Source organism: Alligator sinensis, unplaced genomic scaffold, assembly GCF_000455745.1.
Source record: "Alligator sinensis unplaced genomic scaffold, ASM45574v1 scaffold817_1, whole genome shotgun sequence".
Lineage (NCBI taxonomy): Eukaryota > Metazoa > Chordata > Crocodylia > Alligatoridae > Alligator > Alligator sinensis.
This window is the reverse complement of record NW_005843128.1, coordinates 32,198-48,622: the sequence shown is the minus strand read 5'-3', so window position 1 is coordinate 48,622 and position 16,425 is coordinate 32,198. Positions and strand designations below refer to the sequence as shown.

Sequence of the window (16,425 nt, the reverse complement as noted above, 5' to 3'; positions counted from 1 at the left end):
AATTCTCAGTTTCACACTGAGCTGTCACAAAATGTGTGCCTCATCTGTAGTCTGATTTTGCTACACTTGTATAGTACAAGCTGGAAGTCTAAAGAGTAGAAATTCATTTAATCAGCTCTAATTAGGGGCCTAAGTGAATCCAATGTTAAATTCTTTTCAATATTCAGTTTTAAATTCTGCAAATTTGCAAACTGATTTCCCTACATTTGGATCTCTATAATCATTACAATCTTTTACTTTTCTAAAAAAGTGTGAGTACTTTCATATCTATAAATCTTTCAGAAAAGCAATGAAAATGAAAAGGCTTGCCTCTTACCTGCATATCACAAAAAGGCATTTCATGATAACATCCATCAAACAGTCATACAGAAAACAGCTTACCCTAAAAACACTTTTGTGTTCTTATCAAAAGAAAAGAAAAAGGAAAAAGCTGGCCACAATATGTGCCTTGTAAACATGTGTCCTCCATTTAAATAATAAGCCTGCACATTCTACTGGTCTCTTAAATGTGCACACCAGTCCACATTTGCAGTCTGATCCAGGCAAATGAGACACTTTGTAGGGCATCATTACTTGATTTTGTCATATATAACTTTTAAAGAAATGTGTGGGAACTTTTATGACAAAGTTCAAGGATTCCTCAGCTTCTGATTTAGGTAAGGAACAACTTTCCAGGAGGCATCTGCTTCATTTAAAATCAGGGACCTTCAGTTATTTGCTACTCCAGTGAGTCACTGTGTTCCAAACCAAGGTCACTAACATTTGTTGTCTGGAGCTCATCATTATCTTCCTCCAGTTCATCATCTTCCTCTTCCTCTATTTCATCTTCTTCCTCATCTTCTGTACCATCAAGTGAGTCATCATGAGCTGCCATCATGGCTTGCTGCATAGCAATGGTAGCATTATCGGATGAGAGGGACTGCAGGTTGTCCATATTTATAGAGCCTAAAATAAAAACAATAGGTACATAAGAAATTGTATTTAGGTGATGTAACTTGCCAGAGTGAGAGTGCCATTTGACATTGTTCTGCCACTATTCTTGACATGACATGGGGAATCCCACATTTTTTGGTATCCTCAGTTTTTCCTATTCCATATAACTAAATTAAAACCTTCACTTCAGTTGAATATATTTTCAGTAAAAAAATCACAGAATTCCTGTTGCCAAAACTTTAGATAAACCAATAAAAACCCTGAATTTTTAATGGTGACTTTGCAGTTGACATACTAAGTTTGAGAAAATATTAACATCAGTACACATAACTTATCAAAGGTATAAAAGAGCTTTAGTTTAAAAGAGCTTGCAAAGAACTTTTTTTTCAACTACTCAGTTGGTCTAATAAAAGAGATCGCATCTACCCAAAGAACCTGGCCTGCCTAAAGCAGCTTTACAGAGGTGTGTCATGGAAGTATTAATATACTTGCTTTACAGATGGGGAAATTAAAACACAAAGACAGAAAGTTTCATAGGTTTCAAATGTGTACAGAGACATGTTAAATGTGAAGGGTCATAATTATGGACAGTGACGGTGTCTATAGGCTCTACTCAACAAAGATGGAATTGAATAAAAATACTTGGGACATTAGGAACTAAAAAGAATCAGGAAACCTCAACCAGCTAACTAGGGGCCAAACCCTAGGTATAAGCAGAGGATAAAAGGAAATCCTTGTCAAGTAAGAAGTGGGGCTGGTTTTGAGATAGAAAGAGCCCCAGGCTTTCAACTTGATGGTCAAGCTAAATAATCCATAAGCTCTAGGAGGCAGAAACATGTAGAGGAAGGGGTACAGACCTCATCTTTTCCACACATATTATAAGAAGTGTAACCTGTTTGAAAAGAAATAAACCTCAGCACTGCGTGAAAGCCAGTATGGAGATATATGGAAATATATTGAGACTGGCTGCTCAACACCAGGCATCAGCTCTGAGACAGCAGGCAAACATCTCAGAGCAGTGGCCAATATAGGCTGTTACAAATACTGAAAATGCATTAGAGGCAGATAAAAGCTTTAACAAGAGCTCAAAAATGCCATGAGGGCTTGAGGTCTCAGGACAGGATTCTATTCATTGGCTGGATGAACTAAGTGCAGAATCTAGGCCATTCCAAAGTACATGGCCAAAGTGAAGGTGTAATTACATTCCCTGCCAGGTACACATAAGTGCCCCCAATACAAGTTTAGGGAGATGTAATGAAAGGATACCACGTCCCCTCTGGATGGATCTGCATCCAAGTGTCTGCCTCTTGGGCAGTCTGCTGAGTCCAGAGCCACTCTCAGCAACTGCAGAAAGGTGCATCTCTGATGAGGAAATGCTTCTGGGATACCCCCATACACTGCTGCACTCTGACAACAAAAGGCTGCCTCACAGACATCTCCCTCAGCATCCCAGGAGCTGCCACTGGAAGCTGCACAAGGGCTACAGCACCCATCCCTAGTATGATGAACAAGGCCACATGGGTACTTCTCTGCTCCAGGCTAGTGAACCCTCCTATTCTGTGCATGGTGCCACAGCAGCCAAGTCTATTACTCATACCATGGCACAGGGCACCCAATGGGCTGTTGCAGCAATTCTCAAGTGGTGGGTTAAATCACCTGCCCAGGTGCCATCAGACCTATGTGACCACTTGCACAAGAGAGATGAACTACAGCTGCAACCACGATGGGCCACCTGGGCCATAGCCCAACCAAATTTTAGCATGTTAATTTATATAACCCATAAATGCACAATTGTCATTCCAGTTAAAACTGTATAGCTATTTTTTTAACTGCATAGCTAGTTAAATTAATGTGCTAAAAGTTGGTCGGGCCATGGCCTGGGTGGCTTACCCCATTCCGTAGCCTATGAGGGACTGGACATAAGGGATGAGTGCTTCTGGTCTGATATTAGGAAAAACTTTCACGCTAGGAGTGTTGTAAAACACTGGAACAGGATGCCCAGAGAGGTTGGAAAATCTCCATCCCTGTGGACTAAGTGGACTGAGACCCCCAAAGCAGCTCAGGTCTCCAACCCCTGGCACAAGGCAGGGCCAATGGTACAGAGTGGTGCACAAGGCCCCAAGTGGGCCAGAGGCTGGGAGAGCCCCAAAGCACCTGAGGGCCCCCTACCAAGAGAAGAGATGCCTCACTCTAGAAATCAAGGACAGATTCACTGAGTTGCCTGGGTAGGGGATTCCCACAGGGGAGGAAGGTCTTCCCCCCCCCCACCTCCATGATGAGCAGTTGGGGTATTTAAATTGGCTAAAAGGGCAGCTGGGTGTATCTGGGGCTCCCCACTCCCCATCTCTTATCTAGGGCCACTCCTTCCGCTGTGGTGTTGCTTTTGTTTTAATATAGCTTATTGTTTTGGGTTTTTTTATTCCCCTCTGGGCCCTGGGCCTCATATTTTGTGAATCCTGCAGCTCACGCTTTGTAAAGTGGCATTCCATTAAAGTACAAGATTTGCATGACTTCTAATGAGACTTTTGCTTTGGTCCCCTTTTTGATTCCTCACCTGTATATAGTGTTTGCATCAACCTGTATAGAAGCTGTTTTAACTCCTATATCTTATGTGTAAATATGTTAACCCTCTAACTTTTATATCTTATTAAATTTGTACATAGCCGTACCACATGTCCTGGCCTTTCTCTGTAGGGGAAAGAAGGAAACTACGTGCCACAGGCAGTTTCACCCCTCATTGCGTTTGCCCTGCTAACATGCCCTTCATTTGGAGATGGGACTACATCATTGGCTTCCACCCAGGTTAGAATTGGACCCACCACAGGAGCCTTTGTGTACTTTTTTAAAGTCCCTAAAGCAGGTAAAATGCCTCCCTCCCTTCCTCTTCCTGCTCAGAGGCATGCCCCCTTCTCTCCCCTTCCATTCCCCCCCTACCTACTCCTGCTGCTTTCCCCACTTCCTGGGGGCAGGAGAAGCACCAGAACCTTTCCATCTCGCTTTATGGGGGCTGGGCTCAAGTGAGGAGGGGACAGCAGCAGCAGTGATGGGCAGGGGTTAACTTCCCCATGCCTGACCCTGGGGAACTGGTCAGGGCTGGGGAACTACTTGCCCACCACACGTTGCCACTGTCCCCTTTCCACCTGAACCCATCCCCACAAAAGCAGAAAAAGCAGCAGGGCCAGGCAGGGGAGTTTAGAGGGAGCAAAGGGAGATTAGGGAGCATGCCTCTGAGCAAGAAGCAGAAGAAAGGAAGGGATTTTCACCAGCTTTATGTACTTAAAAAAGTCCCCAGAGTGCAATCTTCTCTCACTGGTGGGGACAGAGGAGGCTGGGAGCAGGGGGGTGCACCCACCCCAGCAGTTTGGGTTGCTGTTACTGTTAAGGTAATGATATGGATTTTGGGGAGCATTGAGTGTGCAGCTGAATGAAAGCTTTTTCCTGTGTCTCAGCAAAAGCTACTGGTCACAAGGCTGGATGATATACTAAAAGTAACTAACTTTGCTAATGCGTAAGAATAGGATACAGACCAACGGCTATCGTTAGGGGACAAAGCTGAAGTATGGCCTTGGAGATGGTGCTGAAGTCATCAGGAAACTAGAAAGGACCAGCAAGAAACCACAACTGACCGGGAGAAGACAGGGGTCAAAATCTTAAGCATGCACTCTTAGCAAAAAGGCATGTAAATGAATGAAATGCATAGGCAATACCATGCTAAGGAAGCAAATAGTAAACAGAGGCGGAGCTTGAAATGGGAGGAGAAATGGGTGGAACCAAAGGAGGGACATGGGCGGGGTAAATGTTAATAAGTGTGAACCAAGGTGTATAAAATGTGGAAAGAACTATTGTTTGAGGCTGCTCCCCTGGTTTCACAGGCTGTGTGTCTATGAAGGAGCTTGCCCAAAGCTGTCTCTATTCTGAATAAAGCTGTTGTGAGCAATGTGTGCTGGTGTTTGCTCCCTGCTTGCTCTGGCTAATGAGTAACAGGATCCATGAGTGATTGGATCGTTGTCTCCCTAGTCATTGGGCACCGCATGGAGTCAGGGTCTAACTTTGTGAAATTCTGGATTTGACCATATATTATACCCTAGGGAAATATGTGCAGAAAAATTCAAACTTATGTGTAGAAAAAATTCATATTATATGGTGAATTCCAGGGGCTGCACATAGCAGCACAAAGCTGGCCTGGCCTGGCCCACTGGTGCATGCCTTTGAACCAGACTGGGCTGGCTCCATGCCAGCATGTGAGGCTTTTGGCACTGTAAGCAGGCACAGTGTGCCTTCAGGCTAGGCAGGCTCCATGCCTCCATGTGCAGTTCTCAACACTCCAGCAGAAAGCCACACATGGAGGCACAAGAGTCATGCGCCATCAGGCTGAGCTGGTTCCATGCCTCCATGTGTTGCTTTCTGCTGGAGTAATGGAAGCCCCATGTGGAGGCATGGAGCTGGCTGGCCCAGCCTGGTGGTGCATGGCTCCCACCTACAGTGCTGTGAGCCCCATGTGCTGGCAAGGAGCCAACCCAGTTTGGGTTAAAGGTGTGCTTCCCCTGGGATTCAGCCACAGCCATGTGCTGCTGCGGGCTCTGCCTGCTGTGGCCACGAGCATCCCGAGGGTGATTCTGCTGCTGCCACCTCTGGCAGCAGTGGCTGTGCACCATGGGGGAGAGACATGTGGCAGAGAGGCCCACATACACCCACAAACCCCACACCCACTCACATATACCCCCATTCCCTACCCCCCATAGGCAGATACTCCCCTCCCCACTCACCAGTTGTCTAATCGCATGGCACTGCTTTCTGTGCCTCAATGTGGCTGGAGTGCCAGGAGCCCCACGGAGGTGGAGGCACAGAGCCTGAACAAGTTAAATTATGCAAATGTATGCAATTATTTCAGGCCATACATGTTATGTGCAAAATTGCATGGGCACATAATTGGATAATTGCACGGGGGAGGATGCATACGGGGGAAACTGCAAGCTTAAAGGAGACACCGCGCAGTGCACTTTCAGCACAAATTCCAATAGTGCAATAGGCTTCAAATATCTGAAGGGATACCATAAAGAAGAGGAAGAGCACCTTTTTTACCTTCCTGCAGAGAACAGCATGCAGAGCAATGGCTTGAAGTTGCAGCAGAGTAGGTTTAGACTAGATACTAGGGGGAAAAAAAAGCCATCTTCACTGTTAGAACAGTGAGGCAGTGGAATAGATTGCCTGAAGTTGTTTTCTAATCTTAGAGGTTTTCAAGAATAGATTGGATAATCATTAGTCATGGATGATCTAGGAAATCTATGCTAGAAGCATGGGAAGACCCTCCTCCCTTTCCCCCCCCCCCTCCCCCCGCCCCCCAACAGATCACTGGGAGATAATAAGAAGAGCTTGGCTGGGTAGAGCAGGGGGATATTGGAGAGAGCAATGCTAAGCAGCAGGAGAATGAAGGAGCGGTCGACAACTTGCTTATATATGAATAAGATCGAGGCAGCTGGGTTAAGCAAATGGAGGGGATACAGAAATGGGAGTTCTGACTGTCCAGTTAGAGCCTGCAATGTGTGAATTTGTGCTTGTTGTCCCCGGGATGCAGAGCACAATGGAAGATGTTCTGGTTTTCCTATGCTTCTGGGCTCTTCTGGTTGCCTCATTGGATCTGGGAAGGAATCTTTTTCCCTTCCTGTTACTATAGGGATGAGGGGAAGTTTGGTGTGGAAGGCACTAGAGTTCACCTTCCACAGAAACAATTGGGTCTTGGCTGCAGCCAAGGCAGGGGATTTTGGCAGAGGTGTGCCAGTGCTGCTTCTCGTACTAAAACCCATGGTTCCTAAGTAGAGGGTCTTGTCCCTCTACTCAGGAGCAAACCAATTACCACATTTCAGATCAGGAAGCAATTTTACATCATGGTCAGATTGGTACAGACTCTAGGGAAGTTTGCTCTGTAGTGGGATACATCTCTCGAGTACCTCTTCCTTCAGTTTTCTGAATGCATTTTAACAATCCTTGCAGCAGCAGGAGACTAATTGCTGTTATTCCCCTGCTTTACCTGTTGCTGTTTAGGGTGTTTTTGGTGTAATAGATTCATAGATTCTCAGGGGCTGGAAGGGACCTTGCAAGATCATCAGGTCCAGCCCTCCTGCACCAGGCAGGAAAGACAACTGGGGTCAGGTGACCCCAGTGGGGTGACTGTCCAGTCTCCTCTTGAAGATTTCCAGCGTATGTGATTGCACTACCTCTGGAGGGAGTTTATTCCACAGTCTGGACACCCTGTGAAGTTTTTCACTGTGAAATTTTTCTTAGTGTTAAGCCTGAAATGGTCTTTCAGGAGTTTGTGGCCCTTACTCCTGATTTTCCCAAAGGGTGCCCTGGTGAACAGTTGTTTACCAAGGCCTTGATGTATTCCCCTGATGCAATGGTAAGCTGCTATCAAGTCCTCTCTCAACCTTCTCTTTTTTAGGCTGAAAAGACCCAAGTCCCTTGACCTTTCCTCATATGGCTTTCCTTGCAATTCTCTGATCCTATGGGTGGCTCTTCTCTGGACTCTCTCAAGATTTTCTAAGTCCTTGTTGAAGTGCAGTACCCAGAACTGGGTGTAGTACTCCAACTGTGGTCTCTCCAGTGCTGAGTAAAGTGGAAGAATCACTTTCTTGGTTTTGCTTGGGATGCATCAGTTAATGCATGCCAGAATATTGTTTGTCCTGCTGGCTACTGCATTGCACTGATGGCTCATGTTCATACTATGATCTATTATTACCCCAGGTCACTTTCAGTCATGCTGCTAGTCAATTTGGTGCCACTGAGCCTGTAAGTATGTTGGGAATTGTTCGTTCTGAGATGGAGCACTTTACACTTCTCAGTGTTTATATAACTTCATCTGGTTCTGATCCGCTCCACTTGTCAACCCATCTAGTAGGGCTGTGCAAAACGTTGGGTGGTGATTCAATTCAGAGGAGATTCAGCCCAATTCGGTGACAGAATCTTCAAATCTGTATTGAAACAGGGGACCAATTTCTTTCCTTAAAGGGCCAGAGCTGCGAAAGGCAGGGCAGCCACGGGGGGGTGGTTAGGGGGCTCATGCAGCGCCCCCCATGCAGCATGGGACAGTGGGGGGCAGTGGGGATTGCCCCCCCACCTGGCAGTGATCTGGGGCTTTTTTTTCAAAGTGCCAGGAGCTGGGGTGGGCAGAGCAGCCATTGCTGGGCTGGGAGAGCGGGTGGGGGATGAGCCTGGCTGATTTGGAGATTCAGACATTTGGCAGCAGCTGAATCCTCAGATCAGATTCGGGCAAATTGATTTGGGACAGTGATTTGAATCACTGAATCGAATCACTGTTCCCCAAATCATCCGAATCCAAACCTGAAGTGAATACTAGCTGCTTCGCACAGGCCTACTGTCTAGGTCAGAGCTTTCCAAACTTTTCATGTTGGTGACACTTTTTAGACATTCATCATTTCACGACACAGTAATTCAGTTCCGGGGGAGGGGCCAAGGGAAGCAGACGCGAGTAAGGGACCTCCGCGGTACCCTTCCGCAAAATTTTCTGCATTTCGCGCGACACACCTACACACTGCTGCCGACACACTAATGTGTCGCGGCACACAGTTTGGAAAGCTCTGGTCTAGGTTCACAAGTATCTGCAACCTATTTTCAAGCATGACCACACTTCCCCATAACTTGGTGTTGTCTGTGAACTTGGCCAGTGAACTCTTCACCCCCACATCCAAATCTTTGATAAAGAAATTGAAAAAGCACTGAACCAAGCCCCTGAGGGACACCACTGGCCACTTCTCACCAGGACAACACAGATCCATTCATTAGAACTCTCTGAGTCCTACCCTACAGCCAGCTCCCTACCCACCTAACTGTTGAGCAGTTAAGCCTGCAATTCTCCAATTTTCCCATGAGAACATCATGGGATACCAGATCAAAGGCCTTTTGGAAGTATAGGTATATCAGCCTCCTCTCTCTTATCCAGGTGGCGAGTCACCTGGTCATAGAAGGAGATGAGATTGGAAAGACAAGACCTGCCTGCAACAAAGACATTCTGGCTATCATTCAGAATCCTACCTTCTGCAAATATATCATGCATAGACTCCTTGATAAATTTTTCCAGGATTTTCCCTGGGATAGAAGTTAGGCTAATTGGCATATAGTTGCCTGGGTCCTCTCTCCTCTCCTTCTTGAAGATGGGCACAGCATTGGCTCTCTTCCAGTCTTCATGGATCTCCCCTGAGAGCCATGAACTTTGGAAGATTTTTGCCAGAGGTCTTGTGATGACTTTGGCCAGCTCCTTCATCACTCTTGGATGAAGTTCATCCGGTCCTGCTGACTTGTAAATGTCTAACTTTTCTAACTGATCATGTACCAGTTCAATGTCAACAGTAGGAAAGCAGTCATTCCCACCATGCCCATTCTGAACCTTATCTAGTATGATTTTCCCCTTAGTCTGGTGAAATACCAAAGCAAAGTAGTCATTCAGCAGTTCAGTTTTCTCCTGAGTGTCGGGAACCAGCTGTCCTGAGTTGTTAAGCAGTGGCCCCACACTTCCATTTGTTTTCCTCCTGTTCCCTACATACATAAAGAAGGACTTATTATTGTCCTTGATTTCTGTTTCTAGTATAAATTCAGTCACCACCTTAGCATTTCTCATCTGCTCCCTACAAGTCTGGGCCATTGTTGCATAGTCCTCCTTGGACACTGTCCCAACCTTCCATTGTTTGTATGCCTCTTTCTTCTTTTTCTAGAGGACAATGATATCTCTATTAACCCAAGAGGGCTTACCAGCCCTTCTTTTACCTTTCCTCTGCATGGGAATGGACTTCTTTTGTGCTTTGAGGATTACGTCCTTGAGGAACGAGCACTCTTCATGCACTCCTTTCACCTTGGTCTCTGATCCTGAAGCAAAAATTTTGCCTTTTTTGAAGTCCAAAACTTCAACCCTGCTAGCTGATTTGCCTGGCTTACACTGGACAGTGAACATGATGGTTTCATGGTCACAGTCACCCAGGCTACCTTCTATATTCAAGTCGATCACCAAATCATCTCCTTTGGCCAAGACCAAGTCTAGAAGAGCTTTACCTCTGGTTGACCTGTGCGCTTCCACAGTCAGGTAGAGTTCTTTGATACAGGTCAGGAAGCAACGTGACTGATCTGACTTAGCCGTGTGTTCCTTCCAAGAGATGTCTGGGTAATTGAAGTCACCCATGATGACCATGTCCTGTGTGCACACTGTCTCTGCCAGTTCTCGAGAGAACTCCAGATCGAGCTCCTCCCCCTGGTTTGGTTGTCTGTAGTATACACCTCCAGTTAGGTCTCTCTCACCTCCCTCCCACCCCCCACCATAGTTTGACCCAGAGGGTTTCAAGTCACTCTTCTTTGGAGTCAATGTCCATGTCCAAGCAGGTGTACAGCTCCCTCACATAGAGAGCTACACCTCTACCTTTCTTCCCTACTCAGTCCTTTCTATGCAGGGTGTAGCCCTCTATGGTTACATTCCAATCATGTGAGGAGTCCCACCAGGTCTCCGTAATCCCTACTAAATCATAACGCCCACTGGAGAGTAGGAGGCATAGCTCCTCCTGCTTGTTCCCCATGTTCCCGGCATTAGGCACCTGATTCCTCCAATTGTGAACCTTGATTTCCTGTCATGCTGAGAAAGAACCATTCCCTCATCTCTTGCAAGAGTGTATTTGGGTAATATGTCTTCTAGTTGTGTGACAGGGTTGATTGTGTACATTGTTAAGAACAGGTTAGGGAAGGACTTGTATGGGGTTGCTTGGATAGGGATGATTCTGCCTTGATCAGGGGTTTGGGCCTTTATATGTACCTTCTAACTCTACTTTTCTATGCATCTATAATCTGTGTAGGAGGTTAGACAAGGTGACCCTCAAGATCCCTTCCAGTCCTATGATTCCTCTCATGGTTGTGCCATGAGAAGCTCCTCAGGCCTGAAGAGACTTCTCACCATTCAAAGTGGCAGCCACAAGGAATCAGCAACTTGGCAAGAGAAGGATTGAAAAAACAAGCCTATCTGGCATCCAGTGGGATCCAGTATGTTTTTATCTTCTAAGCATCAGTCTGAGGTAATTATTGCAGTAGGAGTGAAGCCATGGCGGTTCAGTATCTGGTTTCTTCTGGACAATTGCATAATTATTGCAAGTATTTATCAAGTACCCATCCCTTAAAAGTCTGGGCACCACTTTAGCTTGGTTACCACCAATCAAAAATGAGCCCAACCCTCAGCCAATATAAATAAGTCTCCACTCAAAATAACTATATTGATTTACATAAGTTGAAGTTTTGGCACAATATCTTCTCCAAAACACAAGGAAAATACTTTAAACTTTCACACAGCCATTGAGACTTCTTCTGTAAGACCAGACATAGTAAATAGCAACCAGTGGCAGGAGACCAGCAGATTATCCTAATTTAGTTTCACACCTCATGCTAAATTGGGAGGAGCTACAAATATGAGTAAGGTAAATTATTTTAATAAAATCATCTTAAAATCACAAATATAGGCATAAGATAATTAAAGATAACTCATTTCAGAATAATGTAGCTAAAATATTTGAGGAAAAGAACTAGAAAACATGGTCAGTGCTGGAAGAGAGCAAGAGTTGATACTCAACATCAAATTAGGTGTGCATTTATAGTGTGAAATGAATGCACAAATGGAAGTACAGTTTGCATTTGAAGTGAGTTCTAAAAAGAGCAGTTTTCACTTAGGGTAAACTGATGTAAGTTCTAAAAGGAACAAAAATGATCAGAGAACTGGAGGGATGAAAAAATATATGCTTACTTGGAAACTTCCAATCTTAGATCCATTTTACCCAGCAGTCTTAAATGTGGATTTTCAATTTTCCCTTAGAAAATTCGAAGCAGTTCTGACCCTTGGACCAGAACTGGAATTGGAAACCCATGGTGGAAAACACTAAACTTGAAATTAGCAATCAATGGGCTATCTATGTGAGATGCTATGTTGCTGTAGTGATGAACTATGTCAATATAGCTCATTACTAGGACAACATAGAGTTGTCAGGCACTAACCATGATGCTGCCACTAGTATGCAGTAGGGTAAAAAATGACCTGTGCGCCACCAGGACTGTGCAGTACTTGTGGGTACTGCACCAGCAGGTACTAAGCAGTCATCTAGTACTTGCTTTAGCAGTACTGCGTAGTAAAAATTGTACAGTCAGGTACATGTGTAGATGCATCCAATGTATGTATTTCAATCTTGGAATTATTTGTAGAAGGGCCTTTAATAAGCCTTTTCAGAATTAAATTAATTTTTATTTATATTCTTTGTTTGAATTTTTCCTGGCAAGACCATCAGGATGGACATGGAGCCTTAGAAAAGAAGTTCTTCTATGAGAATAAGTTTACCATGACCAAAGGGGAGGACCTGATAGGCAACTTGAGGATTGGAGATACTCTGGGCAACAGTGATCATGACTTGATTAGGTTCATCATGCACCAAAAGGCTGGGAAATCAGTTAGTAGAACAGAAGTCCTAAACTTCAGAAGGGCAGACTTTGGCAAATTCAGAAGGTTATTTGGAGAGGCCCTGTGTGACCAGTGACTGGATGATTTGGGAGTTCAGGAATGGTGGTGCTTCCTTAAGGGGGTGCTCAAAAAGAGGCCATTCTCGTGTGGACAAAAAGTGGGAAAGGAGCCAAGAGACCCACTTGGCTCAACAGGGATATTAGGGAACTATTGACAAAGAAAGAAGAAGCTTACAAGCAATGGAAGAATGGTTCAGCAACCAGACAGGAGTATACTGATATTGCTAGGGTCTGCAGGTATGAGACATGGAAAGCCAAGGCAGGAATGGAAATCAAGCTGGCAACCAAAATAAAGGACAACAAAAAGTCTTTCTATAGATACATAGGGAGCAAAAAAAAAAAAATTGGGTTCCACTGTGTGACCCCTACTGACTATGGAGGGGCAGCCCACAGTTGACCCACGCGAAAAGGCAGAGCTCTCAAATACATACTTCACATCGGTATTCCTGAAAATTCCTGTTCACCTGCCCAGAGGCCCAGGAAATATGTGAAAGATAACAGACTACATGAAATAAGTCCAGAACAGGTGAGGTATCTCTTAGAACACTTGGACGTTTTCAAGTCTGCTGGGCCAGATGACCTGCATCCGACAGCCCTGAAAGAACCGGCTGAGATTATAGCATGGCCACTAGTGAAGCTGTTTGAAGGAGTCATGGAATTTGGGAGTGGTCCCAGACAACTGGAAGTGGGTCAACATGGTACCTATCTTCAAGAAAGGGAAGATGGCTGATCCTGAGTACTACAGACCAGTCAATCTGACTTTGGTCCTGGGAAAAAAAATTGAAAAATGTGGTAAGGAGACCATCAGCTACAAGATGGTAACTGGTGGGTTATTAAGAAGTAACCAGCATGGCATTGTTGAGGGTAGATCATACCTGACAAACCTAGTGTCCTTCTATGACCAGGTAACTAACCATCTGGACGAGAGACATGAGGTTGATGTCACTTACTTGGACTTCAGTAAAGGTTTTGATTCTGTTTCTCATGAGGTTATCTTAACTAAACTGGAGGGTACTGGGCTGGACCAGTCTACAGTGAGGTGGGTGGACAGCTGGCTTAGAGGCTGATCCAAGAAACTTGTAATTGATGGGATTGCCTCATCCTGGAGGACCATCTCCAGTGATGTCCTCCAGGGATCTGTGCTTGGGCCTGTGCTCTTTAATATCTTTATTAATGACCTGGCTGAGTGGGTGGAAAGCTCAGTGATTAAGTTTGTGGATGATACTAAGCTGTGGGGAAACACTGGCACATCAGAGGATAGGGTAAGAGGATAGGATCCAGGATGACCTTGTCAGACTGGTTTTATGAGCAGAATGGAATCAGATCAGGTTTAACAGGGAGAAGTGCAGGGTTCTTCATCTGGGTAGGAAGAACCTTGACCATAACTACATGATGGGTGGTGGTACACTGGCTGGCACAGCATCTGAATGGGACCTGGGGGTCACAATTGACTGGAAGATGAACATGAGTCAACAGTGAGATGAGGTTGTCAGCAGGGCAAATAGAACTCTGGTGTGCATCAGCCGATGTGTTGCCAATAGATCCAGAGAGGTGCTTCTCCCTCTCTATTTGGTGTTGGTGAGGCCACAGATGGAGTACTGTGTCCAGTTCTGGCCACCACACTTTAGGAAGGATGTGGATAAGCTCAAGAGGGTACAAAGAAGGGCCACCCATATGATTAGGAGCCTGGACAATAGGACCTATGACGAGAGACTCCGGGAACTAAGAGAAGACTGAGATGTGACTTGATAGCCACCTACAAGTATATTAGAGATGACCATCAAGATCTAGGGGAGCAACTCTTCAAAAAGGAACCTCAAGGGAAGACAAGGACCAATGCACAAAAGCTAATAGAGGGAAAATTTAGGATGGATGTAAGAAAACATTATTTTTTTCCCATAAGGGTTACCAGAATATGGAACAAACACTCAGCAGAGGTGGTGCCATTGCCATCCTTGGAGGTGTTCAAGATGAGGCTGGATAACCACCTTGTTGAGCTCATTTGAGCCCACTAACTTCCTACCCGTGGCAGGGGACCAGGCTTGATGATCTTGCAGGTCCCTTCCAGTCCTTTGTTTCTATCTTTAGGCCATTGCATTTCCAGTAATTTGTAAATCAGATGCTTTTACTAGTCAAATTTCTCCCTGAAAAGAGGACTGTAACTAATTAAGTACTGATCGCAAGTCTCAGAGGCATACTTAGTTATATCTGTATATCTCTTCTGCCAAATGCAAATACTTGACAGTGTCCTGAGAACATATAGGGGAATTACAAGGTGCTGCCTTGGTGATCTGTATAAGAAGTTAAACCTTCCATTCACAGAGTTGCCATCCCTAACTGTAGTTTCCTTTTAGCTTTGTAGGTCTCTGAAGCGCTTAAGACCATGCTATTAAGGTTTCCTCCCTGTACTTGCAGGTGTTAAAGCACTGTGGCATAAGTGCTTTTTTTTTTTTACACCCAAGGGCCATGTTCACACAAGCTAGCACATGTCTGTTGTGGCATCTCAAAATAATTTGAGATGCCATAGAAGGCACACCATAAACTAAAAAATGTTACCTGAACTGCATATTCGCAGCGCAGACTCTAAACTTGATAGTTACCTGGTATCAAAATAAAATATTCTGGAAAAAAGCAGCACAGGGCATCCTCCTGGAGCATGCCCAGAAGCAACTGGAGGCTGGGTCCTCCAAGGAGACACTCTAGCCCCTGACCAAATGCCTGCTGCATGCCCCTACTGCTCCAGCATGCTGCTTCAGTGTGCTGGAGGAAATAGAAGTGGGACATGGCTGGCAGCAGTGGCTCAGTGCTGGCTGGGACCCAGGCTCTGTTCTTGGTTGCTCCACAGCCTACCTGGCACCTAGGTTGGCACCCAGGCACAGCAGCAGGACCGGGCAGACTGCCTTGCAGCCATATATGGGGGCCAGCTATGCCTGTGTCCTGAAGGCACAGGCACCCTGTTCTCAGCTCCAGGCTAGCAGCACAGACAGGAGGACCTGGAGGCTGCAGCAGGGGCTGTAAGGAATCCCAGTAAGCAGGGATGTGTTTCTTTTTCCCATAGGAAAATGTGAATGTTCCCTTTTCAAGGGGAAACCATGGGTTTCCCTGTTTGTAAACAATTATCTGCAGGCTGGCAGAATTCCATCCTGCAAGAACTACTTGCAAATGGACAGAAAACTAAGTCAGGGGCAGCCACAGAGCCTAGCTGGCATGATGGCATGTGTGTGGATAGGTGTGGGGACTATGTTGGAAGAGGGACTTTGCAGGATGGGGGGAACTGTGAGAGGTTCCTCCTTACCCCACCCATGGCATACTGCCCCTGCCACTGGTGGCAGCAACAGGCAGCAGGCCCTTGGGTTGCTCAAGGCCCACTTCAGGCAGAGCCCCCCAGTGGCGTGCAGCGCTGCCTGAGTTCCAGGGCCTATATGGGGCTCATAGAGCTGGCCTGGCCCACTGGCATGTGCCTTCAGGTGAGACCAGGCCAGCTCCTGCCTCCACGTGGGATGCCCAGCACTGCATGCAAGCACTGCACACCATTGGGCTGGGTTGGCTCCTGCCTCCATATGGAGGCAGGAGCTGGCCTGGCCTGATGGTGCATGGTGCCTGCATGCAGTGGCAAGAGCCCCTTATGGAGGCAGAAGCCAGCCTGTTCCTAGCTGAAGGTATGTCCCAGTGGGCTGGGCTAGCCCCATGCACTATGTATAGCCCCCAGGACTCAGGCAGCACTGTGTGCCACCAGGGGGCTCTGCTTGCAGTGGGCCATAAGCAACCCAAGGGCCCGCTGCTGACTGCTGCTTCCAGTAGTGGGGAGTGTGAACCGTGGGGGGAGACAGAGGGGTAGGTGTGTGGAAGAGCCCCAACACAAAGCTCACACACCCACCCACACCCAGAAACCTCCCAATGAACCACCCCACAATCCACCAAGAAACCCCCAACTCCCCCACAAAT

At 46.1% G+C, this 16,425-nt stretch overlaps 1 protein-coding gene across 1 annotated transcript in view; it reads right to left on the bottom strand.

The window, feature by feature from the left end:
* Positions 1-489: 489 nt before the first annotated feature.
* Positions 490-16,425, bottom strand: part of LOC102380534 (homeobox protein PKNOX2-like) — a 25,406-nt gene continuing 9,470 nt past the window's right edge. Inside the window, exon 3 of the mRNA XM_025193900.1 lies at positions 490-945. Coding sequence (XP_025049685.1) covers positions 719-945 — 227 coding nt within the window. The 3' untranslated portion in view covers positions 490-718. The remainder of the gene's footprint in view (positions 946-16,425) is intronic.